The sequence below is a fragment of the Hemiscyllium ocellatum genome, chromosome 2 (assembly GCF_020745735.1).
Source record: "Hemiscyllium ocellatum isolate sHemOce1 chromosome 2, sHemOce1.pat.X.cur, whole genome shotgun sequence".
NCBI classification, from domain to species: Eukaryota; Metazoa; Chordata; class Chondrichthyes; order Orectolobiformes; family Hemiscylliidae; genus Hemiscyllium; species Hemiscyllium ocellatum.
The window spans coordinates 94,752,862-94,780,202 of record NC_083402.1 but is presented as its reverse complement, the minus strand read 5'-3'; the positions used below and the strand labels follow the sequence as shown (position 1 = coordinate 94,780,202).

General features: G+C 41.5%; 1 protein-coding gene across 2 annotated transcripts in view; it reads left to right on the top strand.

Annotated features, from left to right (window-relative positions):
• Positions 1 to 27,341, top strand: part of LOC132824274 (semaphorin-4D-like) — a 220,249-nt gene that overhangs the window by 102,655 nt on the left and 90,253 nt on the right. The window contains exons 1-2 of one of the 2 annotated variants that reach the window (XM_060838623.1): positions 22,525 to 22,601; positions 22,780 to 23,086. In XM_060838623.1, coding sequence (XP_060694606.1) covers positions 22,999 to 23,086 — 88 coding nt within the window. In that variant the 5' untranslated portion in view covers positions 22,525 to 22,601; positions 22,780 to 22,998. Of the gene's footprint in view, positions 1 to 22,524; positions 22,602 to 22,779; positions 23,087 to 27,341 lie in introns of those variants that run through there. The other variant, XM_060838614.1, reaches the window with a different exon arrangement.

Below are 27,341 nucleotides of genomic sequence, written 5' to 3'. Positions count from 1 at the left end.
GGGGTTTAGATAGGGTTGACCATGAGAACCTTTTTCCACGTATGGAGTCAGCTATTACGAGGGGGCATAGCTTTAAATTAAGGGGTGGTAGGTATAGGACAGATGTTAGGGGTAAATCCTTTACTCAGTGAGTTGTGAGTTCACGGAATGCCCTGCCAGTAACAGTGGTGGACTCTCCCTCTTTATGGGCATTTAAATGGGCATTGGATAGGCATATGGAGGTTAGTGGGCTAGTGTAGGTTAGGTGGGCTTGGATTGGCGCAACATCGAGGGCCAAAGGGCCTGTACTGCGCTGTATTTTTCTTTGTTCTATGTTAACCCCAGTAGTGGGGAAACAATTGAAAATATTTCCGAAGGACAGAAATGAGCTGTATTTGGAGAGGCAGGAATTAATCAAGAACAGTTGAAAATGTGTTGCTGGTTAAAGCACAGCAGATCAGGCAGCATCCAAGGAATAGGAAATTCGACGTTTCGGGCATAAGCCATTCACCAGGAATGAGGAGAGGGTGCCAGGCAGGCTAAGATAAAAGGTAGGGAGGAGGGACTTGGGGGAGGGGCGATGGAGATGTGATAGGTGGAAGGAGGTCAAGGTGAGGGTGATAGGCCGGAGTGGGGTGGGGGCGGAGAGGTCAGGAAGAAGATTGCAGGTTAGGAGGGTGGTGCTGAGTTGAGGGAACCGACTGAGACAAGGTGGGGGGAGGGGAAATGAGGAAACTGGAGAAATCTGAGTTCAGATTTCTGAAACCTGAACTCAGATTTCTCCAGTTTCCTCATTTCCCCTCCCCCCACCTTGTCTCAGTCGGTTCCCTCAACTCAGCACCGCCCTCCTAACCTGCAATCTTCTTCCTGACCTCTCCGCCCCCACCCCATTCTGGCCTATCACCCTCACCTTGACCTCCTTCCACCTATCACATCTCCATCGCCCCTCCCCCAAGTCCTTCCTCCCTACCTTTTATCTTAGCCTGCCTAGCACCCTCTCCTCATTCCTGGTGAAGGGTTTATGCCCGAAACGTCGAATTTCCTATTCCTTGGATGCTGCCTGACCTGCTGTGCTTTAACCAGCAACACATTTTCAACTGTGATCTCCAGCATCTGCAGACCTCATTTTTTTACCCAATTAATCAAGAACAGTCAACATGGTTTTGTTCAGGGGAGATTGTAGATCTTTGCTGCCTGACCTGATGTGCTTTTCCAGCACCACTCTAATCTAGAACCAAAAAAGAGAAAATGCTGGAGAATCTAAGTAAGTCCGCATCTTTGTGACTGACTGACTGCGTGGAGCTTGCAGGTTCTCCCCGTGTCTGTGTGGGTTTCCTCCGGGTGCTCCGGTTTCCTCCTACAGTCCAAAAATGTGCAGGTTAGGTGAATTGGCCATGCTAAATTGCCTGTAGTGTTAGGTGAAGGTTGCACTTCATTGGGTCAGTGTGGACTTGTTGGGCCGAAGGGCCTGTTTCCACACTAAGTAACCTAATCATCTGTAAGGAGAGAAAAAAGCTGGCTTTTCGAGTCTAACCGACCCTTTTGTCAAAGTTTAAAAGGAGGAAAAGGGAGGTATTTATACTAGGCTGAGAGAAGGTGAGTCATGGCTCCAGAAGCAAAGGTAGCAGTAAAAGGTGATAATGACAGTGCATAGGGAGATTAGGAGCTGTGAATGACCAAGGCTGAAGCCAGTGCTATGTGACAAAATATGTGTGGGGAGGTGGTAGTAATGAGTGAAGCAGAGGCAAAATGGAAAACGGGGGAAGAGGAGAGGGAAAAAGATGATGAGACAGTGGGGAGCAAGAGAAAGAGAGACAATCAAGAAATAAGAGGTACAGAACAGTGAAAGAAATATATTTAAAAATAAATAAATAAAATAAAATTACGGAGCATTAAACCCTCTTATTTCTTGATTTTCATTCTACTCCGTAATTTTATTTTATTTATAATTTTTAATATTTCTTTCACTGTTCTATACCTCCTTATTTCTTGATTTGTTTCTTGCTCCCCATTCTCTCATCACCTTTTTCCTCTCCTCTTCCTGTCCTCCTTCCCCCTTCGCTACTCTTCTCCCCTGTTTCCATTTTGTCTCTGCTTCACCCATCCCCTCCATCCCCCACGTATTTTGTCACATAGCCTTGGTCATTCATAGCTCCTAATCTCCCTATAATTTCTCTCTGCGCTGTCATTATCACCTCTTTTATTGCTATCTTTGCTTCTGGAGCCATGACTCACCTTCTCTCAGCCTAGTATAAATACCTTTCTATTTCTCCTTTTTTTTTTAGCTTTGACAAAGGGTGAGTTAGTCTTGAAACATCAACTCTTTTTCTCTCCTTAATCTCACTATGCTTTGCCAAATAGTCATAAATCCTATCCCTCAGAATTCTTTCCAAAACTTTGCTGACCACAGATGTAAGATTGACTGGTCTGTAATTGCCAGGGATTTCCCTATTATCCTTCTTGAAAAGAGGTGGAAATGTGTTGCTGGAAAAGCGCAGCAGGTCAGGCAGCATCCAAGGAACAGGAGATTCATCGTTTCTGGCATAAGCCTTTCTTCAGGAAGGGCCTTCCTCATTCCAGTTCTGAGCTCCTTTCTAGCAAGACTGTAATCCTTTAAAGCTGTGCTAGATCCTTGCTTCCTCCCTTGTGTAAGCTGCCGCCTTCCTTTTGACGAGAAGCTTCTCTGTTCTTGTCATCCAAGGTTCCTTAATCTTACCCCTTCTTACCTGTCTGAGGAACAAATTTGTGCATCACTCGCAACAATTGCTCCTTCAACAGTCTCCACATGTTTGCTGTGCCCCTTCTGTGGAACAATTGCTCCCAGTCTGTATTTCCTAACTCTTGTCTGATAGTGTCATAATTTACTTTTCCCCAATTAAATATCTTCCCTTGGTAACTGCTCCTTTCCCTCTCCAAAGCTATGGTAAATGTGAGGCAGTTGTTCTCCCACCGCGAGATCTGACAGCTGTCCTTGCTCATGCTGAGTATCAAATCCAAAATGGCCTCTCCCCTCGTCAGTCTGTCTACATACAGATTCCTGATGAAGGGCTTATGCCCGAAACGTCGAATTTCCTGTTCCTTGGATGCTGCCTGACCTGCTGCGCTTTTCCAGCAACACATTTTCAGCGCTGTCTACGTACAACCCTGCTACATCTCCATTTTTCAAAAATATGCCCACCTATGCGTTCTTCAATCTCTCTACTGCTATTGGGGGGTCTGTAGAAACCCCCCAGTGAGATGGCTATTCCCTTGCTGTTCCTAACTTCCTCCCATACTGGCTTCGTAGACCAACCTTCCTCAATGACCTTCATTTCTGTAGTTGTGATGCACTCTGATTAGCAATGCTACACCCCCCTCTTTTCCACACTATTCTTTTCTAAACCCTGGAACATCAAGCAACCATTCCTGCCCCTGTGAAACCCACGTCTCTGTTTTGGTCATAACATCATAGCCCCAAGTACTGATCCATGCTCTAAGTTTGTTACTCTTATTTCTGACACTCCTTGTGTTAAAACAGACACACTTTTTAACCGTGTTTCATTGTGTGAGAAACCTTCCTTATAGATTCACTACATCCTGTCACTGCCCCATCTGCAACTGCAACCCGTCCCCCGTCAGATATGTGGCTCTGATTCCCATCCTCCTGCCAAATTAGTTTAAACCCTCCCGAACCACACAAGCAAATCTCCCACCCAGGGCATTTGTGCCCCTCCAGTTCAGGTGCAACCCTTCCCTCATGTACAGGTCCCACCTTCCCCAGAATGTATCCCAATGGTCTAAGTATCTGAAGCCTTCCCTCCTGCACCAGCCTTGCAGCCACGTCTTAAGCTGTGCTCGCTTACTGTTCTTCACCTCACTATCTCGTGGCACTGGTAGCAAACTCGAGATCACCACTACTCCACTTGTTCAGCTTTTCAGATTCCAACCTAACTCTCTGTAATCACTTTTCAGATCCTCAGTCTCTTTCCTGGCTATGACATTGGCACCAATGACTACCATGATTTCTGGCTGCTCACCCTCCGCCTTCAGAATCCTGTAAACCCGATCGGCGAGATCCTGGACCCTGGCACCAGGGAGGTAACACACCTTCCGGGAGCCCCGTTCCTGACCACAAAATCTCCCGTCAGATGGGCTGATAGTGCCAAATAGAATTCCATCTTGCTAAGTCTGAGATAATGCACTGGAGCAGAACAAACAAGGCAAGGGAAAAATGAACAGTAGGACCCTAGGAAGCACTGAGGACTAAAGGGACCTTGATGTGCATATACACTGATTCCTTAAGGTATCTGGATAGGCGGATAAAGTGGTTAAGATGGCAAATGGTATACTTTGATATATAAAATTGAGGGGCATTATAGATTGGATAGACGAGGAAGATAGGTACTTTACCCCTTGATAGAGGGATCAATGATCAGGAGGTGTAGATTTAATGCAAGGGGCAAAAGATTAGGTTTGATTTGATTTATTTTCAGGTCTACCTAAGTACAGTGAAAAGCTTTATTTGCAAGCAGTACAGGCAGGTCATGGTAAACAACGACATACAGATCATAGGGTGAAAAAAAATTTGGACAGAATAAGACATACAGGTTACATTGCACAGGACGTACTCTGAGAAAGTGAGGATGGCAGATGCTGGAGATCAGAGTCAGAAAATGCGGTGCTGGAAAAGCATAGCAGGTCAGGCAGCATTTGAGGAACAGAGAATTGATGTTTTGGGCATAAGCCCTTCAACAGGACATGTGCTAGGCAAAATCAACATTAACAAGATCAGCATTATTTGAAGTTAGATTCATCAGTCTAATCATTATTATCATCATCAGTCTAATAATGGCAGAGAAGAAGCTGTTCTTGAACCTGTGAATGTTCGTGTGTGTGGTTGTGTTCAAGCTGCTTTATCTTCTGCCCGACAGAAGAGGTTGTAAGAGATTGGAGGAGATGTGAGGAAAGGTGTTTTCACCGAAAGGCGGATGGGAATCTGGAACTCGAAGGCTTGTAGACACAGAAATCTTCATAATATTTAAGAAGTATTTAGACGTGTACTTGCAATGCTAAGGCTACAGGCAAAGTGCCAGAAAATTGGATGAGAACAATTGTTTGTTTTTGACTGGCTTAGAAGTTATGGGCCGAAGGACCTTTTTTTTTGCACTGTTGATCTTTGACTATATGCCTTTTCAGTCCTGTTTGAACTCCTCCCTTAAGTGGATCAGGGCTTCAGTCACATTTGGTAGAAAACGTTAAAATAGAAATATACAAAATGGAATTAAACTATTTCTACCTTACTTCACATGAATGCTCCTGGCTTGTCAAATAGCATCTATATAATAATTCTCTTTGAACCTTAACTGTTAGAGTTAATCTGGGCACCTGCAATTGGCAGAACCACCAACAACACTTTTTTTAAATACAAGAACAAACTTCATGCAAAAAAATTAGACAAAGTGCCACAACCTTAACATTTTGTTTGATACAGTATCACATTCTGTATTTTGCAATGACTTTTATAATGAGTTTTCAGCAAATCAATTGAATTCTTTGGTTTATGCTTCATTGCTGTGTTGAAACCGTTTTGAAGATGTTCTTGATTTCCATGTAGGGCTGTGTAGATCTTTAAATAATTTTCTTTAATATTCATCTGCTCAGATGTATTATAACAAACCCGGAACAAGTGGACCTTGAACCTGGGCTGTTTGGCCCAGAAGTAGGGATAGCATGACAAATGTTTGTCATTTTTATAAATGACCTGGACGAGGCTGTAGAAGGAAGGGTTAGTACATTTGTGGATGACACTAAGGTCGGTGGAGTACAGAGGGATATAGATAAGCTGCAGAGCTGGGCTGAGAGTTGGCAGATGGAGTTTAATGCAGAAAAGTGATAGGTAATTCACTTTGAAAGGAGGAACAGGAATATAGAGTACTGGACTGAATGGTAGTCTGGATGACTAGAGAGATCTTGGTGTCCATGTGCATAGATTCCTGAAAATTGTCATCCAGGTTGATAGGGTTGTTGAGAAAGCATATGGTGTACTGGCTTTTATTAATAGAGGGCTTGAGTTTCAGAGCCATGAGGTCATGTTACAGCTGTACAAAACTCTGGTGAGGCTGCGTGCAGTTCTGGTCGCCGCATTATCGGAAGGATGTGAAAGTTTTGGAAAAGGTTCAGATGAGAGTTACTAGGATGTTGTCTGGTATGGAAGGAAGGTCTTGTGAGGAAAGACTCGGGGAATTGAGGCTGTTCTCGTTAAAGAAAAGAAGGTTGAGAGGTGACTTAATTAAGACATATAAGATAATCAGAGGGGTCGATCAGGTGACCTTGGATGGTGATGGCTAGCACAAGGGTACATAGCTTTAAATTGAGGGGTGATAGATATAGGACAGAAGTAGTTTCTTTACTCAGTAGTAGGGGTGTGGAATGCCCTGCCTGCAACAGTCATAGACTTGCCAATTTTAAGGGTGTTTAAATGGTCTTTGAATAAACAATTGGATGAAAATGAAATAGTTTAGGTTAGATGGGTTTCAGATTTGGTTTCATAGGTTGGCGCAGCATCGAGGGACCAAGGGCCTGTAATGCGCTGTAATGTTCAGTGTTCTACCCCTGCACCATAGAGACCCCAATGTAATTTGTAAATTTGAAATAATGAGTTCTGAAAGGTAGAGCAGGTGTCGTATGAGAACAATGTGTGGTGTCAAGACAATTTGAACGGAGCACTAACATTCCTGGATTACACATGGTCAATGGGACTGGTATGGAGTGCAATAATTAGTAAACAGATGGTACTGCTGTGTTTAATGGATGATTTATTGGAGGATAATCTGATTTGTGTTGCATGCTGGATGATGCACTTGGCTACTATGTGCAGATGTAAAACATACATATTTAAATGTCTGCTTTATTGCTTTTTGGTGTTCTATGTAGATCTTGATTTTTAGTGAGTTCAGCTTTGAATACTTAATGCTGCAACTCTGCCTGATAGTGAAAGCTACACACACCAATCGGTTGGTTGGCTGTGAATTAATCCAGAGTTAATCCGTTCTTGATGAGTGAGTGAATATTTGACAGTTATCATTTAACGTGACAGGCACAGCAGAGAAGTGTGCTCTATGTAATACAGTTTTACACAACAGAATATGTTGTAGCTTGCTGAAGACCTATTTCAGGAAGACTGGTCAAATTAGGATTTAGAAAAATTTTCAACAGAAACATTTAAAAATTCATTTTTTCTTGTCATTTTAGTGGCTACAATGTTTCAATAAAATTGAATGTTAGGAACGTTCAGCACATACATATGGAATGTTATAGTTTTATTTTCACACTCTCTACCGTTTCTTAAAACGTACTTCCATCATGCCTAGGTCTTTGGATTTATGAGAGCTATTTTGCATCCAAAATGATGCCAACACTATATGGGCACAATTCTAGATTTTTTTTACCCATATGTGGTTGGGGCATTGACATATGCAAATAAAGGGCTTCTGGACCTTCTTGAAATTTTTGCTTGCATCCAAGGCACCCAGTACCCATGGTCCTAGGGCATTGCATTTCAGTCCAGACTTTAGCATTCAATGATGAGAAGTCTCTAAGTGAATGCTGCGAAACGTCTAGGTCATAATTTATCAGAAGTCCTATAGGTTTATGTTTTACTTCGAATTAGGTAAAACTGGTAAATCAATGATGAATGCTATGTGGATGGAACATTGTTTCACAAAATTGATTTGAGAGTTTTGAGAAAGTGACAGAGGGCAGCGTGGTGGATGTTATATGGACTTTGACAAGGTAAGGCATGATCAGCTGACACAAAAGTTGAATCCACTTGGGATCAGTGGTAAGCTAATTAGATTTATGGAGAGCTGATTTAGTCAATGAACATGGCGAATACTGTTGGCAAGGTGATTTTTCTGATTGGAGATTTGTGACCGGTGGTGTTCCACAGGGATCAGTGCTACGATCCCTGTTTTCGACAATTTCTGTGAGTGATTTGGAAGGAGAATGATAGGTAAATTTGTAGATGACTCAAAAATTGTGGGAGCGGTGAATTGTGAGGAGGATTGTTGGAGGATACAGCAGGATGCAGATAGGATGGAGACTTGGAGAAATGACAGATGGAGGTTAATCTGGATAAATGTGAGGTAGTGCATTTTTTAAGATCTAATTCATGAGGGAAGTATAAAGTAATTAGCAGAATCCTTTGCATCAATATATAAGAGGATCTAGGCATAAGGTGGTCAAGACTGCTTAACATTCTTGCCTTCATTGATCAGGATATAGAACAGCCATTCTCAACAGGTGCCGTATGGCACCCTTAGGGGCCCTGGAACATTTGAAGGGGCCACAGACTGAAAATTGTGTGAAGGGGTATCCCAAGTGTTTATGGGTACCCTGGTAACTGAATCAATGAAATACTTAACCAACAACCTTCATTGGAGTCAATAGTTTCCCTCCTATTTATAGTCAGTTTCAGAAAGAGTTTTGGGTCAAGAGTGATCTGCCGAATACATTTGCAACACTAGGGAAAAAGGCCCAAATATTTTTTATTGCCTTCCCCTCCGCATATTTGGTTGAGAGCAGATTCTGCAAGGTCGTTTCTTTGAGAAAATCCAGGAACAAAATTAATATCACAACAAGAGGTGACCTCCAACTGTCATTTGGAACCCAATATCATGAAAATCACTAAGCTCAAGGAGCAAATTTGGCCTGATAGATGTTTAATTTCATGCAGTCTTTTGTTTTTGTTTTGTTCAGTATGTTGGAATGTTCAAGTTTTCTTGGTGTACAATAATAAATGATTTTCTGTCTATCTGATTGTGTTGTATCCCTATTTGAAAGGAGGACCCTGGAAGCTGAGAAGTGCTCTTGGGGAACCGTGGCCAAAAGCGGTTGAGAATCACTGATATAGAGTATATAAAAATTGGCAAGTTGAGTTGTATAGAACTTTAGTTGGGCCATATTTGGAATATTGTGTATAGTTCTGGTCACCACAGTAGAAGAAGAACATGGAAACTTTGGAAAGACTACAGAAAAGGTTATCCAACATGTTGTCTGGTTTGGAGGGTATTATGTATGAGGAGAGATTGAACAACCTGCATTGTTGCCACTTGACCATGGAAGGATGAGGAGTGACCTAATTCACAGAATTATGAAAGGCATGGATAGAATAGGTAATTGGAGTTGGCTTCCCAGATTAAAAATGTCAATTACTCGGGGCTACAGGTGTGAGAAGCAAGTTTTTTTTTCAAAGTGGTTTAGTGCCTGCAGTGCACTACCAGAGGAGGTGATGGAGGTGGTAAGTAAGGAATAGAGGGATATAGACTACATAGAGGTAAAAGGCTTTAGAAAGGTGGCATGTGTTATCATAGTCCTGCTGGGCCGAAAGGCCTGTTCCTGTACTGTACAGTTCTTTGTTGAGGCTGTGTTAGTTTTAAAAAGCACAATGCCTAAATGTTTTTGCACCAAGCATTAATGAGGCAACGTGTGTTAGCAAGTTTAAGATGTGAAATGTTGTATTTGAACTTTGATTTGCAGGGAGTTAGATACAGGATGCAGTTAAACCTCTTGACTATGCATTTAGTGCCAAATGAAATTATTCAAATTGAGATTATGTAACTTTTACAAACATTCAGCTTACAAATGCTCATATGTACAAATGCAATCCCCCGCAGGGATGTAATTTTTAACATCTGTCATATGATCATTTCCTGTATTTATGAACGACTGTTTTATTATCCTGCTATGTTCCAAATTGCGTGCAAATGGACTCTGGAACGGAACTCGTTTGCAACTTGAGGACTGCCTGTATAATTTTCAGCTGTAATTGATGCCATGTTAATAGATACAGTTAAATTTTGGTCAATGAAAGTAATTACTTCAACACAACTGTTAAATTAATCAATGACTTTTAATGCACAGAAACATAGATAGTGGTGAGTAAGTGTTGTTGCTGTTTCAAAATGTGGGTGCTTGTGACCCCAGAAGTAAGACCAGGCAAACACATCAATCGGAAATCTCTGAAACTATGGGAGCTCCAGCTCAGGGTTATTGAATTAGAGACAAAGTTGAATACATTGTGACACAGTAGTGAGGGGAAGAGATAGCTAGACATGTTGTTCTAGAAGCTGGTTACACTACTTAGGATTGGGCAGTCTGATTCCAGCTGTAGAAAGGGACAGGAGGGTATGACCACAAGTGAAGCAGGTAAGAAGTCCAAGAATAGTATAGTGCAGGAGCCTCCGCCCTTGCAGTTATGTAACAAACTAACCAGCTCTCCTCCATGGACAAAAACAAGGTCTGTTGGATATATAAAAGAGAAGAATCTGCAGATGGAAAAATGTTGGTTGATTGAATCCAAATATTTGGTAGATGGAGTAGAATCTGGGAAAATTTTAAATGGTGTACTTTGGCAGGAAGAATAAAAAAAATTATCTCTTTAATAGAGAACAACAGAATTCAGGCTGCAGAACAATTTGTGTCCTAATGCACAATTCACAAAAGGGTGATTTGCAGTTGCAGCAAGTAATTAAGGAGTTGGAATGCTATATTTTATCATGAGAGGAATTGAGCATGGATGTTGGTTGTTATGTTTCAGTTTTGTAGGCAATTTGGTGAGATCACATCTGGAGTATTGTGTACCGTTTTGGTCATGTCCTTTAATGAAGGATGTAAACACGTTGACAGTTCAGAATTGGTTTACTAGATTGATACATGGAATGAGTGTGCTGTTTTATGAGGAAAGGTTGGATGGACTTTTTTTTTTGCTTCCACAGCAGTTTGGAAGAATGAGGCATGACTGATTCAAGTATCTAACACAGAATGGTCTTGACAAGATGGAAGTGCAAAGAAGATTTCTTCTTTTTGGCAAGTCCAGAAATAGGAGGCATGGTTTAAAAATTAACAGTTGTTCTTTTTAGGAGACAGATGAGGAGAATAAGGCATCTTTGGAACTTTACCATCGAAGGCAGGAGTCATTGAATATTTTAACCTTTTAAGATAGATTCTTCTTGGACAATGACATCAAATGTCATTGTGAGCAGGTAGATGGGAATGTGAAATTCTAAAGTCAAACATAGGCATAATTAAATGGCAGAGCAGCTTAAAGGGTCAAAAAGCCTACTTCTAGTCCAAATGTCTGCATCAGTTAAGGAAGGAAGCTAAATCACTTACATATAATTTCACATTATTGTTGGACTACTACTGGAAATTGGCTGCATACATTCTTGCAATTTTAAACTACTCTGATGCATTACTCTATTATCACTTTTTTTTTGTCATGAAGGAAAGCCGATTTTAAAGTGTCTACCCTTTGAAAGAATTCTGTGAATTTAATCAAATAGATTCATCCCTTTTTAACAATCCTGTTGTGCACTTCTCTTTTCTCAGGAGCAATGTGGTAATTTCATCACTGTGTTTACGTCTGGCTTGTACTCCGGTCATAGAGATGTACAGCACGGAAACATACCCTTTGGTCCAATTGATCTATGCCATCCAGATTTCCTAAATTAATCAAATACCATTTGCCAGCGCTTGGTCCATATCCCTCTTATTCATATTCATATGCATAATTCATATTCATATTCATATATCCATCCAGATGCCTTGTAAATATTTGTAACTGTACCAGCATCCACTGATTCCACTGGCAGCTCATTCCATATACACACCATCCACTTTGTGAAAATTTGCCCCTGAGGCCCATTTTTAATCTTTCCTCTCTCACCCAAAATCTATGCCTTCAAGTTGTGGAATTCCCCCACCTTAGGGAAAAGACCTTGTCTATTTACTCTATCCATGCCTTTCATGATTTCATAAACCTCTATAAGGTTACCCTTCAGTGTCCAATGCTCCAGGGAAAACAGCCCTAGCCTCGTCAGCCTCTCCCTTTACCTCAAACCCTCCAACCCTGCCAACATCCTTGTAGATCTTTTCTGAACGTTTTCAAGTTTCACAACATCCTTCCTGTAGGAGCGAGACCAGAATTGCAGTCGGTATTCCAAAAGTTGCCTAACCAATATCCTGTACAGCCACATGAACTCCCAGCTCCTATACTCTGTGTTCTGACCGATTTAAAGGCAAGCATACCAAATGTCGTCTTCACTACCCTGTCCATCTGCGACTCTCCTATCAAGGAGTATGAACTTGCACTGCAAGGAATCTTTGTTCAGCAACATGCCCCAGGATCTTATGTTTAGATTTTGAGCTTGAACAATGTGTGTGTCACATTTCCCAGATTGATCCATGTATTTCCAGCATTTTGTTTTATGATGTTTGCAGAGGAGAATTTCCCAAAGACATTACGGAAAAGAAATATAATTACAGAATATGTAACATTCCTGTGATAGTTACACAGGATCTTTATTAGGAGAATTATTGAGTGGTATAAAGGCTTGGTTATATTTGGAATAAAATATTCCTCTTTACAAGTCCTTGCCTCAGGATAATACGTCCATATAATATGATAACCAAGAGCACAGCCTTTTTAAAAAAAAACGGTGCATTGAGTGTAATCTTGTTTTAGACTCTGATGCTAGCAGTTGATTTGAAGAATTGCAAATGTTCCAAAAAGTTGGAAAGATAAGCCCAACAATTGCAGGCCAGTCAGTTTTGGAAGCTTCTAAAATAATGATTTAAAACACCATTGATAGTCAATTGGGATTTTTTTTACATGATTCATGGAAGGTAGGTGTTGCAGGCTGGTGGGCATTTATTTCCTAATCCTAGTTGTCCTTGAGAAGATGGTAAGCTGCTGCCTTGAACTGCTGCAGTCCACAGGTACAACCATAGTGCCATTCCAGGGTTTTGACCCAGTGGCACTGATGTAATTGCAATATGTTTCCAAGTACAAATCACGAATTGTCTGGGGTATGGGGCTGAAGGTGGTGACATTCCTGTCTGTCGGATACTCTTGGTCATCTAGTGGCTAAGGCTGTAGGTTTGGAAGTGATGTCGAAGGAAACTTGACGAATTTCTGTAGTGCATCTTGTAGATGGCACTCACTGCTATCTCTGTGTATCAGTGTGGAGAGTATGAATGACTGGCACCATACTGAACAACATAGACAATCAGCTGTTTTGTCCTGGATTCTGTTGAGTGTTGAAGATTCAGCTCCAGCAATGTTGTTAAAGCTGCAGCCACCCAGGCTAGAGGGGAATAGTCCATTACACTCCTTACTTGTGCCTTATAGGTGATAGGAAAAAGTGAGGACTGCAGATGCTGGAGACCAGAGTTGAAAAGTGTGATGCTGGAAAAGCGCAGCAGGCCAGGCAGCATCCGAGGAGCAGGAGAATTGACGTTTCGGGCATAAGCCCTTCTTCAGGAATGAGGCTGGTGCGCAAAGCAGGCCGAGATAAAAGGTGGGGGGGGGGGGGGGGGGGGGTGGAATTTTCGGGAAGGGCACTGGGAATACGATACGTGGAAGGAGGTGAGGGTGAGGATGAAAGGCCAGAGAGGGGTTGGGGACGGAGAGGTGGGGAAGAAGATTGCAGGTCAAGAGGGCGGAGCTTAATCCAGGGGTTGGGATTGAGAAAAAATTGGGGGAGGGGAAATGAGGAAACTGGAGAAATCTACATTCATTCCGTGTGGTTGGAGGGTTCCACCCCACCTATCTCCGGAGTCCTCCCCTTCCACCCCACCAAACTCCGGACCAAGACAGAACCCCACTGGCCCTCACCTTCCACCCCACCAATCTCTGGATGCATCGTATCATCCTCCGTCATCTCCGCCACCTCCAAACAGACCCCACCACCAGGGATATATTTCCCACCCCACCCCTAACAAACCACTCCCTCCATGACTCCCTCATCAGGACCCCACACACACCAACCCAACCTCCACTCCGGCATCTTCCCCTGCAACCGCAAGAAGTGCAAAACTCACGCCCACACCTCCCTGCTCACCTCCCTCCAAGGCCCCAATGGATCCTTCCATATCCGTCGCAAATTCACCTGCACCTCCACACACGTCATTTACTGTATCCGCTGCACCTGATGTGGTCTCCCCTACATTGGGGAGACAGGCTGCCTACTTGCAGAACATGTCAGGGAACACCTCTGGGACACCCACACCAACCAACCCAAACGCCCTGTGGCTGAACACTTTAACTCCCCCTCCCACTCTGCCAAGGACATGCAGGTCCTTGGCCTCCTCCATCGCCAGACCCTAGCCACACGACGCCTGGAGGAAGAGCACCTCATCTTCCGCCTAGGAACCCTCCAACCACATGGGATGAATGTAGATTTCTTCAGCTTCCTCATTTCCTCTTGCCCCCCCCCCCCCCCATCTTATCTCAGTTCCAACCCCCAGATTCAGCACTGCCCTCTTGACCTGCAATCCTTTTCCCGACCTCTCCGCCCCCACTCCCTCTCTGGCCTATCACCCTCACCCTCACCTCCCTCCACATAATCGTATTCCCAGCGCCCCCCACCACCTTTTTATTTCGGCTCACTTGGCACACCAACCTCATTCCTGAAGAAGGGCTTATGCCCAAAATGTTGATTCTCCTGCTCCTCAGATGTTGCCTGGCCTACTGCGCTTTTCCAGCACCACACTTTTCAACCCTTAAAGGTGATAGACAAGTTTTGAAAAGTTGGAGGTGAGTTACTTATTGCAGAAGTCCTATCTTCTGACCAACACGAGTAGCCATAATGTTTAAATGGCCTGTCCAGATCAGTTGCTGGTCCATAGATGTTGACAGTGGGGATTCGGCAATGGAAATGCCATTGAATGTCTGTAGTTAATTAATGTAAGCAATGATGCATTTGTAAAAGGCAAATCATATTTAACTAACCTAATTCTTTTGATGTAATAGAGGATTGGCGGTAATGCTGTTGAGGTGGTGTACATGGATTTCCAAAAGAGAACATCTCTGGGAAACCTGCAACAACCAATCCCACTGCCCCATGGCCAAACACTTCAATTGCCCCTCCCACTCCACTAAGGACATGCAGGGGCCTCCTCCATCACCACTCCCAATCATCTGATGCCTGGATGAAGAATATCTCATCTTCCGCCTCAGGATCCTCCAACCCCACGGCATGGATTTTGCCAGTTTCCACATTTGCCCTCCCCCCACCTTATCCCAGTTCCAAACTTCCAACATGGCACTGCCCACATGACCTGTTCTATGTGTCCATCTTCCTTCCCACCTATCCATTCCATCCTGCTCTCCGACCCATCCCCATTACCCCCACCTCCATCTACCTATCGCCTTCTCAGCTATTTTCCCCCAGTCTCACTCCCCTCCAATTTATCTCACCACCCCCTCGACTCAGAGCCTCATCCCTGATGAAGGGCTTTTACCCGAAATGTCTATTCTCCTACTGCTTGGATGCTGCCTGACCTGCTGTGCTTTTCCAGCCCTACCTTCTTGACTCTAATCTCCAGCATCTGCAGTCCTCACTTTCACCTATGGACTTCCAAAAGCCATTTTCGTAAGGTGCTGCATGTGGACATGTCAACAAAGTTACGGCACCTGTAAAAGGGCTCAGGGGTGACGAGGATGGGAACCAAAATTGTAGTTTGAGTATACAGAGGGGTTGAGAATAGTGAGGTCAGAACTAAGGTTTCAAGGTCGCAAGAAGGCACCGGCAAGCAAGAAGTGGGTTGAAGTGTGTATACTTCAGCGTCAGGAGCATCCGGAATAAGGTGGGTGAACTTGCAGCATGAGTTGGTACATGACTTTGATGTTGTAGCCATTTCAGAAACATGGGTGGAGCAGGGACAGGAATGGTTGTAGCAAGTTCTGGGATTTAGATGTTTCAGTAAAACAGAGGAAATTGCAAAAGAGGAGGCTAGTGTAATATTGTTAGCCAAGGACAGTATTACAATTGTAGAATGGACGCTTGAGGACACATCTACTGAGATAGTATGGGCTGAGTTTCGAAACAGGAAAGGAGAAGTTACCCTGTTGGGAATTTTCTATCGGCCTCTGAATAACTCCAGCGATGTAGAGGGAAGGATAGCAAAGATGATCCTTGATAGGATCGAGACTAACAGGATAGTTGTTATGGTGGACTTCAATTTTCCAGATGTGGACTGGGAATACTGTAGTTCAAGCATTTTAGATGGGTCAGCTTTTCCTCAATGTGTCCTGGAGGGTTTCCTGACACAGTATTAGAGAAGCCAACAAGGGGTGAAGCTATTTTGGATTTTGTACTGGGTAATGAACCCAGCCAGGTGTTAGATTTGGAGGTCGGTGAGCACTTTGGTGATAATGACCACAATTCTGTTGTAGAGTCATAGAGATGAACAGCATGGAAGCAGACTCTTCAGTCTTTTAATGATAGAAAGGGATAGGTGTATACTGCAGGGCAAGGGTTGTAGCTGGGGGAAAAGACAATTATGATGTGATTAGGCAAAATTTGGGATGCATAGGATGGTGAAGGAAACTGCAGGGGATGGGCACAGTTGAAATGTGGAGCTTATTCAAGGACCAGCTACTGAGGGTCCTTGATAAGTATGTACCTGTTGAGCAGGAAGGAAGTTGTCGAGCGCAGGAGCCGTGGTTTTCTAAAGAAGTTGCATCTCTTATCAAGAGAAAGATGAAGGCTTATATTAGGATGAGATGTGATAGCTCAGTTAGGGCACTTGAGAGTTACATGTTAGCCAGGATAGACCTAAAGAGAGAGCTAAGAAGAGCCAGCATGGGACTGAGAAGTCATTGGCGGATAGGATTTAAGAAAACCCTAGGGCTTTCTATAGGTATATCCAGAATAACAGAATGATGAGAGTAAGATTTGGGCCAGTCAAGGATAGTAGTGGGAAATTGTGTGTGGAATCGGAGGAGATAGTGGAAGCGCTAAATAAATACTTTTCATCAGTATTCACACGAGAAAAAGAAAATATGGTCAAGGAGAATGCTGAGATAAGAGCTACTAGACTGGGTAGGATTGAGGTTCACAAGGAGGCGGTGTTAGCAATTCTGGAAAGTGTAAAAATAGATAAGTCCCCTGGACTGGATAGGATTCAACCTAGGATTCTCTGGGAAGCCAGGGAGGAGATTGTGAGCCTTTGGCTTTGCTCTTTACATCGTCATTGTCTACAGGAATAATATTAGAATACTGTAGGATAGCAAATGCTGTTCCCTTGTTCAAGAAGGGGAGTCAAGACAACCCAGGTAATTATAGACCTGTGAGCCTTGCTTTGGTTGTGGGTAAAGTGTTGCAAAGGGTTGTGAGAGAGAGGATTTATAATCATCTAGAAAAGAACAAGTTGATTAGGGATAGTAAACACTGTTTTGTGAAGAGTAGGTCATGCCTCACAAAAGGTATTGAGTTCTTTGAGATGGTGACCAAACAGGTGGATGAGGGTAAAGTGTTTGATGTGGTGTATATGGATATCAGTAAAGCGTTTGATAAGGTTCCCCACGGTAGGCTATTGCACAAAATACGGAGGCATGGGACTGAGGATGATTTGATGATTTGGGTCAGAAATTGTCTAGCTGAAAGAATAGAGTGGTGATTAGTGGGAAGTATTCATCCTGGCGTTCTGTTACTAGCAGTGTACTGCAAGAATCTGTTTTGGGTCTACTATCGTTTGTCATTTTTATAAATGACCTGGACGAGGCTGTAGAAGGATGGGTTAGTACATTTGTGGATGACGCTGAGGTAGGTACGATGTGGATAGTGCCGAAGAATGTGCAGGTCACAGAGGGACATAGATAAGCTGCAGAGATGGGCTGAGAGTTGGCAAATGGAGTTTAATGCAGAAAAGTGTGAGGTGATTCATTTTGGAAGGAGGAACAGGAATATAGAGTACTGGGCTAATGGTAAGATTCTTGGGATTGTAGATGAATAGAGAGATCTTGGTGTCCATGTGCATAGATCCCTGAAAATTGTCATCCAGGTTGATAGGGTTGTTGAGAAGGCATATGGTGTACTGGCTTTTATTAATAGAGGGCTTGAGTTTCAGAGCCATGAGGTCATGTTACAGCTGTACAAAACTCTGGTGAGGCTGCGTGCAGTTCTGGTCGCCGCATTATCGGAAGGATGTGGAAGCTTTGGAAAGGGTTCAGAGGAGATTTTACTAGGATGTTGTCTGGTATGGAAGGAAGGTCTGATGAGGAAAGGCTGAGGGAATTAAGGCTGTTTTCATTAGAGAGAAGATGATTGAGAGGTGACTTAATTGAGACTTGTAAGATAATAAGAAGATTAGAAAGGGTGGACAGTGAGAGCCTTTTTCCTCAGATGGCGATGGCTAGCATGAGGGAACATAGCTTTAAATTGAGGGGTGATAGCAAAAGACAGATGTCAGAGGTAGTTTCTTTACTCAGGGTAGTAGGGATGTGGAACGCACTGCCTGTAGCAGTAGTAGACTCTCCAACTTAAAGGGCATTTAAATGGTCACTGGATAGGAATATGAATGAGAATGGAATAAGGTCGGTTAGGTGGGCTACAGATTGGTTTCACAGGTCCACGCAACATCGAGGGCTGAAGGGCCTGTACTGCACTGTAATGTTCTATGCTCGATGACATGGATACCAAATTGTCTGTGTAAAAGAAAAAAGAACACTAATTAATTTCCGTGAGACCATAAAATGTAGAAACAGAAGTAGACCATTCAGCCCATTGGGTGTAATGCACCAGTGTAAAACTTTTGGCAATGTAATATTTGGTTGGAAAGGTTTCATGAAAAGAGCAGTGGAAATTAAATGTATTAGAGCTTAATGAAATGTTCAACAGTATAGAAGGTACCGGAGTCGTGGATGAATTGCAGAGCTCCAAGTGTCTGGTTGCATTGGCTTGTGCTGGTAGGTGTTATGATTTTCGTACAATGGCTAATCTTGTGGCAAGAGACAGGAATATTTATGAACGATAATAGACCTGGAAGTGGTGCCGAATGCTGTTATTTTAGTTTTGAGATGAGATTAAGTACTTTATAGATACTTGCTAACCATTTCAGGAAAGTGCTCATCATTTAATATTCTTGAACCATCTCATGATGTGTGAACGTGCTCGAAAAGGTGATTGTGGTATGTTCATATTTATTGCTAAGATTAAGACCTTCTGTTCAGCTGCTTCCTGAGTTTCTCCCTTTCTGTAGTTCACCAGGCCAAACTTCACTTAAGTTTCTTCTTCCTAGCAGTGAGCCTGCATCTTTCTTTTACCTCTCTAGTCTCCCCCCATTGTACGCTTTTTGGTCTCTTCCTATTCACAAGGACTACTGCTTGCTTTATTTTAGTAAGTGAATTTACTTTCTTGGCCCTGACATTAGCTGATGTTATTAGAACTTCCCTTCCTTCAAGTTCTGTTCCTATCCTTTAAATTTGTTGTCAACAACCCTTTTTGCCAGGACCCTAAACTCTGGATAGCCTTGGCTTTGCCTTTGCACCATCTCCTCATTTTTAAGATGCTTGTTAAAGCTTTTTATGACTAGACTTTTGATCACCTGATCTAATGTCTCCTCACGTGGCTTAATATTGAAATTTGTCTGATAATGTCCTGTTAATTGATTTGAACTGCTTTATTCATTTTAAACAAAAAAGCTATTTGAAATATGGAACTTCATATAGCATGAAATGCTAATGCACTTGCACACAACTCTAGCAATCTTGTTGCATTCACTTTTGAAGCATTGTATGTTTACAGGTGGCGGTAGTGTCACTTTACACATTGTTTAATGAAAGCATTTATTTTATCAAAGAAAAGTGCTATGGTAAAATCACCATGCGTGTAACAGGAACGGAAATTTAAACTGGATCTTTGTTTAAAAAAATCTAGGATACTATTCATTAATTGTGTGTTTGAATTTCAAGAGCTGGATTGTTTTAAAGTGTAATTTTCCTTTTCTGTTAAGTCTGTGGTCTTACACAACCACAGCATTTTCTCATGTTTCTTTAGTTTCACAGCCTCTTTCCTTCACCAGCTCTGCTACAGTATTGTTTTCACGTTTAGGTGACTGGGTGAAATTGAGAGCTCAAACTGATTTATGAACATATGGTTGGCAGTTGCAATGGAGGGATGCAGATTACTCACCCCTTTTATGCTGCAATCCAACAGAGTCTGCAAAATTGACCTTGAATTTCTAACAATAAACTCCTCCTCTAACACTGGCTAACTGATATTGAAATTATAAATAGAAAAAAAAAATTAATCCTTTACACGACCAAATATCTAACACACTGTCGACAGTTAACTTATATCTGAACAGTGTGTAAGACATTTCCTGTGCCGTTTTGGAGTAACACACCATTGGGTCAACCATATCCGTTGAAGTTTGTTTCAAGGGTTACTTAAGGCTTGTATTTTGAAGCTGTTCACTGTATGAGTTCGGTATTAAATTGTTGGTTGTTTTGCGTTACTGCTGAGTTAATTATTTAATTTATATGTTCGCTTTGCTGCTACTTGAAACGCTAAAGTTGTTTGTACGAGAACATGAAAAAATCGGTGAGAAAATGTCTTTTGCGTGTTTCACTAACTCCTCTTCTGTGCTTAAGTTGTATTGATGTTTTGTTCCATTTCCCAATAAATCCATTTTTATCTCTCAAGATTGTAGATTTTGTTTGCACCTGTGACTCACTGCCTCATTCTAACTTGTTCCAAAACTATATATTTTTTTACTGAGGATAAACGTAAATTTTAATAAGTTCAAAACCAGTAGAATATTAGCCACTTCCAGATAAGAACAATTTTTGAATGACTTTAAATTTGTCCTGTTTGCAGAGCAGATTTTGCAATCTTTTCCAGTGTTGCAGCAAGCTCTTTCACAGGATTTTTGATTTATGCTGCTTGGGTAGCTGCCTTGTATTCTTTTGATGATACTGCAGTCATTTAAAAAAAATAATCAGAATCTACAGATAAGATTAAATTCGGAGAAGTGCAAACAAACAGAATAGCAAAAGATCTTTTTTTCCAGTTTTTTTTAAAGATCCTGTTAACAGCTATCTATTGCTCTAAATAAATAGTATCTGTAATACTTGTGACCAGTAAATTGAACACTGAAGAACAAAAGTGGAGAATAACTTGAATTTAAAAAAAGATACATACTATGCAATTTAATACACGATGTATGCAGAGCGTCAAAATTAAGGGGAATCTGATTGATGTGCTTAGGCTGACAGAAAGTTAGCAGCAGTAGGCAAAGAGTTATTTTAGTAAATCCATTTCAATTGTTCAGAGGATCTGTTGAAAATGTTATTGCTGAACGCAATCAGAAGATGATCCAATTAAAAATAGAAATTTGTAAATTTGAGAGCGCTTTAACAATATAATTAAGTTTTTAATAGCAAAATCATACCATCGTGAATGGCCTCTGGTTTAGCCTCAGTGATTAGTATTGCTGCCTCACAGCGCCAGGGACCTGGATTCTATTCCAAGCTCAGGCAGCTGCCAATGTGGAGTTTACACATTCTCCTCTTGTCTGCATGGGTTTTCTCCGAGTGCTCCAGTATCTTCCCACAACCAAAGATGTGCAGTTTAGGTGAATTGGCTGTGCTAAATTGCCTACAGTATTCAGGGATGTGTAGGTTAGGTGCATTAGTCAGGGGTAAATGTACAGTAATAAGGTAGGGGAATGGGTCTAGGTGAGTTACTCTTCAGAGGGTTGGTGTGGACTTGTTGGGCCAAATGGTCTGTTTCCACACTAAGGATTCAATGATTGAAATGTTGAATTGTATAATTTGACTCTATGCGATTTTGCAAATAGAATTATTTGACTGTTGCTTTGGATTGTAGCGTTGTCTGTTACCAAGCTTCAGTCTCCAGCCCTGCTTTCTACTTTGGCAATTGGTTTCTGTTCAATTCACGTTTTATTTACAAAAATACTGATAATGTCATAATGTACGGGAGTTTCATGCTGTTTCAAGCATCGACCAGAACTTTGGAAATTTCTCTCTAAATGGAATTTAAGAAATTTTGAGGTTATTATTCTGATGGTGAGATTTCGAAGCTGATTTCTTTGGATACGTCAAAATAAGCGTTAGTGTGCCTAGAATAGTGACTTAAAAATTCCTTAAGTTAAGTGTCCTCTTCATTTTAATCACTTTAGTACTGCCTGATTTAGTTAACCATGTTCTTAAAGAGTTAAATGTGCACTGCAAGGGTAACATTTGCAACTTAAAGTCATAGAGATGTACAGCACAGAAACAAACCCTTCGGTCCAACTTGTCCATGCTGAACAGATATCATAAATTAATCTAGTCCCATTTTCCAATACTTGGCCCATATCCATTTAAACCCTTCCTATTCATATTCCTATCCAGATGCCTTTTAAATGTTGTAATTGTACCAGCCTCCTCCACTTCCTCTGGCTTGATTACTATATACCTTTTTAGATTGGGTGCTGTTGCCAAAAGATTGCGTGGTCAGTAAGAAAGTTTTACAAGATGACATTCTTAGAACGATAGACGAGCAAGTTTTACCAGTGAATAACTAGAGGGCTCAAGGTCCAATCTCTGTTAGCTATTCTCAGTCAGTGAACCTTTAGTGGTGCCTGTACATTTCTGGTTTAGAGAAGGGAAGTCAAAGTTCTGATATTGATCATTACCCAGTACTCGTGGAGACATCAGGGTGAAAATTGGATCAGGCTTAGCTGTGATCTGGCAACCTTGCAGTCAACACACCAATACCAGCAGACAACTGTTAGTTGAGGAATTTTAACCCAAAAAGAAGTGAAGGCATTCACGGAAGAAAGAACAAAGATTGGTGAGAAGAAGGAGATTAGCTATATTTATTTCATGAATGTGCAGCAAATAATTGTAATAAATAACAGCTTACTAGTATATTTTTCTAAATTTAAGTATTTGTGAATGACTTCTTTGAAAAGAATTCTTAATGTTAACATGGGTTCTCTTTTTCTCCCCTTGCCATGCCCAACCCACAGGTCTGCATTTTGGAGCTTCAAAGTTTCAGGAAGATTTGCAAGACATGCAAGTGTTACATCAGTTGTGACCAGCTCATTTAATACATACCTATGTTTTCAATCATTGGCTCATCATTTTTTCTCATGCTCGAAATGACTGACTAACTACGCACGTTTTTTGAATTCCTGGATATTTCCAACTTTTGACAAATCTAAAGCTTCCACAGGATAAGGTTGAATATGCCATCTGTAATATTGTACCTGGTTGTTGTTCTTTCGGCTGCATGGTCAGACCCAGTTATTCCAAGGATGTTTTGGCAATATGGAGGTAAGATTCATAATGTCAGATTCTCTTTTTTTTTTAAAAACGGCATGTAATGTTAGTTTGAGTTCTTTCGTGCCCAGAAATTGTGTAATGCTGAGAAAAGCTGTTTTTAAGAAAAGGTTTTGCAGGCCTGGAGCCGCTCTGTTGTTAAATTAGCGTCATTTAGTTTAGAAAGGTAAGATCTTTTAATCATCTACATATTTATTGACAATGTTACACTATATATGTTTTGAATGTTGTTCCTGTTCCCTTTTATTTTCATACTTTTCAGTCTCCTTTCCTCCTCCTGTCAGAATTTCTTTAGTGGGAAGAATATCGGTGAGGTAGATGGACTTAGTTAAAAGTTCATCTACTGTCTTGATCTTACTACAATAAATTGCCAGCTCTGTAACTTTTTAAAGGTGTGTTTACAAAATGATTTTGAAAATGAAGAGTCATTTAACCGGGTGTTGGAGTCAAATATGTTCATTAAAGGACAGTTAAAGGCTGACTGACTTGATTAGGACTATGAGAAGGCATGAATTTCAATGAACTAAATGATTTTCTTCCCATTCTTGCCTTTCTTTACATTCTCCTTCAAAGTGAAATGAACTTATTCTCTCCATTCTTAATTCTTACTCTAGTTAAGGACAGTGCTGGGAAATGATGTTCTTCCTATCTCCAGCACCCAGAGTTGGTATCGAATGCTGCTAAATCAGATATTACCCATCCATAAGCTGAGAGTATACCTCAGCTTCAACCTTAGAAAATTTTCTATCACATTTGTGCACCATTTATTTTTCCATTTCCCTCTGTAGTTGTTTATAGCCTGCCTCTGTGGCAGAAGTTAATCTCACTGGACTAGAAGTAAAAATTAGTTAATGAAAACCAGTTATCCATTGTTTTAAAAAAAATCGGATTCTTTTAACATGAAAGGAAACCAGCTATCCTTGTCCAGCCTACATATGATTCCAGACTCTAAACGACATGGTTATTGATTTGATTGTTCTTGGAAATGGCATTGAAAGCCATTCTGTTCAATGGCATCTTGCATGGGCAATAAATGCCAGCCTTGCCAGTGCCTATACAAAAATAACTATTAAAAAATTCAAACTGGTGTCATTTTAGGGATGGTTTTCTGCTGAATGTCCATGTTTATTCAGACTGAATTGAGATCTCCCAAACAAATGCCATGTAGTTGACAATTTTTTGATTTGATTTATTATTGTCACGTGTACTGAGATACAGTGAAAAGTATTGTGTTGCCTACAAACATTACAAATCATACCTTATATAAATACAGCAAGGTAATAGAATGCAGGATATAGTGTTACAGCTACAGAAAAGTGCAGAGAAAGATCAACTCTAGTATATGAGAGGTCCATTCATAAGTTTGATATCCGGGAAGAAGCTGTTCTTAAATCTGTTGGTATGTTTTCAAGCTTTTGTATCTTCTGCGTGCTAGAAGAAGGTGAAAGAGAGTATACCTGGGTTGGCCGGTTTCCCAAGACAGTGGGGAATTATAAACTGAGTAAGCAGAAGGAAGGCTGGATTTCATGATGGACTAGGCTGTGTTCGCAACTCCTAATTTATTGTGGTCTTGTGCAGAGCATTTGCCATATGAAGCTGTGATGCATTCAGAAGGAATGTTTTCTCTGATGCATCTATAAAAATTGATAAGAGTCATTGTTGACATGCCAAATTTCCTGAGCCTTAGAGGTGTATGTATCCTATCTTAACTGTAGCATCAACTTAGAGACATTCTTCCCATTAGAGTCATAGTGATGTACAGTACAGAAATAGACCCTTCAGTTGTCCATGTCGACCAGATATCCCAACCGAATCTAGTCCCGTTTGCCATGCACTTGGCCCATTTCCCTCTAAACCCTTCCTGTTCGTATACTCATCCAGATACTTTTTAAATGTTGCAATTGTACCAGCTTCCACCACTTCCTCTGGCAGCTCATTCCATATACACACCACCCTCTGTGTGTATAAGTTGCCCCTTAGGTCCCTTTTTATAACTTTTCCCCTCTAACCCTAAACCTATGCCCTCTCGTTCTAGATTCACCCACCCCAAAGAAAAGACTGACCATTTATTTACCCTATCCATTTCCCTCATGATTTTATAGACCTCTATAAGGTCACCCCTCAGCCTCCGACACTCCAAGGAAAACAGCCCCAGTTTATTCAACCTTTCCCTATAGCTCAAATTCTCCAACCCTGGCAACATCCTTGTAAATCTTTTCTGAACCCTTTCAAGTTTCACAACATCCGATAGGAAGGAGACCAGAATTGCATGCAATATTCCAAAAGTGGCCTAACCAACATTCTGTACAGCCGTCCAAACATAATTTCCCAACTCCTATAGTTGAGACTGTGGTACTGGATAAGCGCAGCAGGTCAGGCAGCATCTGAGGGGCAGGAGAATCGATGTTTCAGACATAAGCCCTTCATCAGATTCCTGTGCTTTTCCAGCACCACACTCTCGACTCTCTGATCTCCAGCATCTGCAATCCTTACTTTCTCCCTCCCAACTCCTTTACTCAATACTTTTATCAATAAAGGAAAGCATATCAATCCCCTTCTTTACTATCTTATCTACCTATGACTCTACTTTCAAGGAGCTATGAGCCTGCACTCCAAGGGGTCTTTTGGTTCAGCAACACTCCCCAGCACCTTACCATTAAGTGCATGAGCTCTGCTCTGATTTTCTTTTTCAAAATGTTGCACCTTGCATTTATCTAAATTAAACTCCATCTGCCACTCTTCAGCCCATTAGTCCATCTGATTCAGATCCCATTGTAATCTGAGGTAACCTTCCAATTCGAGTGCAATCCATCCTTCTTGTGTAGGTCACTTCTACCCTAGAAGATATTCCATTGATCCAAAAATGTGAACCCTTCTCCCATGCATCAGCTCCTCAGCAACGCCGTTATCTGCTCTATCCTCCTGTTAGTCCCAGTGCTACAAGCTAGTGAGGGTACAATGTGCGAACCAGCTATGTTTAATAGAATGAGGCTTGTCAAGGGCATTTCCCCTCTCAGAATTTTATTTTAGTATAACAGATTGGAATTTTTTCTGTTGTTCAGCATGCCACTTCCCTTTTGGCAGCGTTTAAAATTTCAGGTAAATTTTAAGAGCTGCTTCTAATCATGCTGAGCTAGAGCATCTTCCACTGTAACTATTCTGTGCTGAAACGTTATAAATATGTCAACCAGGAATAAGCCTTTGGCCCTGCTATGAATTGATCATGGCTGATTCCCACCTACTTCCAATAATTGTTTGTAATGGCACCTCCAGCACCATGTGCCAATCATGAATGAGGATACGAAGAAGGAAGCACAATCATCTCTGTGTACTCAGTCTGGGGTCAGAGTGCAAGACTGGTACAGAGAGAGACTGAGACTAAGGATTTTGTGCTGTTAATCCAGTGTAAGTATTCTATTTTCACAGTCTTTAGTCTTAATCTGTCAATGTCTGTAGAGATGTACTGCAATGGACCTTTTGTGCCTAAGTCTCTCATTAGCGAATAGACTTGTTAGCAGTAGGCAGCATAGATTTGTGCAGAGAAGGTCATCACATCTCACTAATTTGTTTTGAGGTTTTTGAGGAAGTGATAAGAATGATTGATGAGGGAAGGATGATGTCTACATGGACTTTGGTAAGCATTTGATAAGGTACCTCATAGCAGCCTGGTACAAAAGATGAAGTCTCATGAGATCCGGGGTGAGCTGGCTGAATGAATACAAAACTGTCTGGTCATAGAGAGTAGTGGTGAAAGGGTGCTTTTCGGAATGTAAATCAGTAACTAGTCATGTTCTGCATGGATCATTGCTGGGACCTTTGTTTGTAATGTACACAAATAATTTGCAGGAAAATGCAGGTGGTCTGATTAGTAAGTTTGCAGATAACGCCAAAATTGGTGGAGTTGTAGATTGGAGGATGGGGTTGTCAAACGATACAGAGGGATGTGGATAGATTGCAGATTTAGGCAGAGAAATGGCAGATCGAGTTTAATCCAAACAAATATGAGGTAATGCATTTTAGAAGTTAAAATTCAAGTGTGAATTATATAAGAAATGGCAGAACCCTTAGGAGCATTGACATACAGAGGGATCCTGGTGTACGGATACAGATCTCTGAAAGTTGTAACACAAGTGGATAAGGTGGTCAAGAAGGCATCCAGCACACTTGCCTTAATTGGCTGGGGCATTGAGTCTAAAAGCTGGGAAATTGTAATGGCCGTACAAAACTTTTGGATCACGTTTGGAATGTT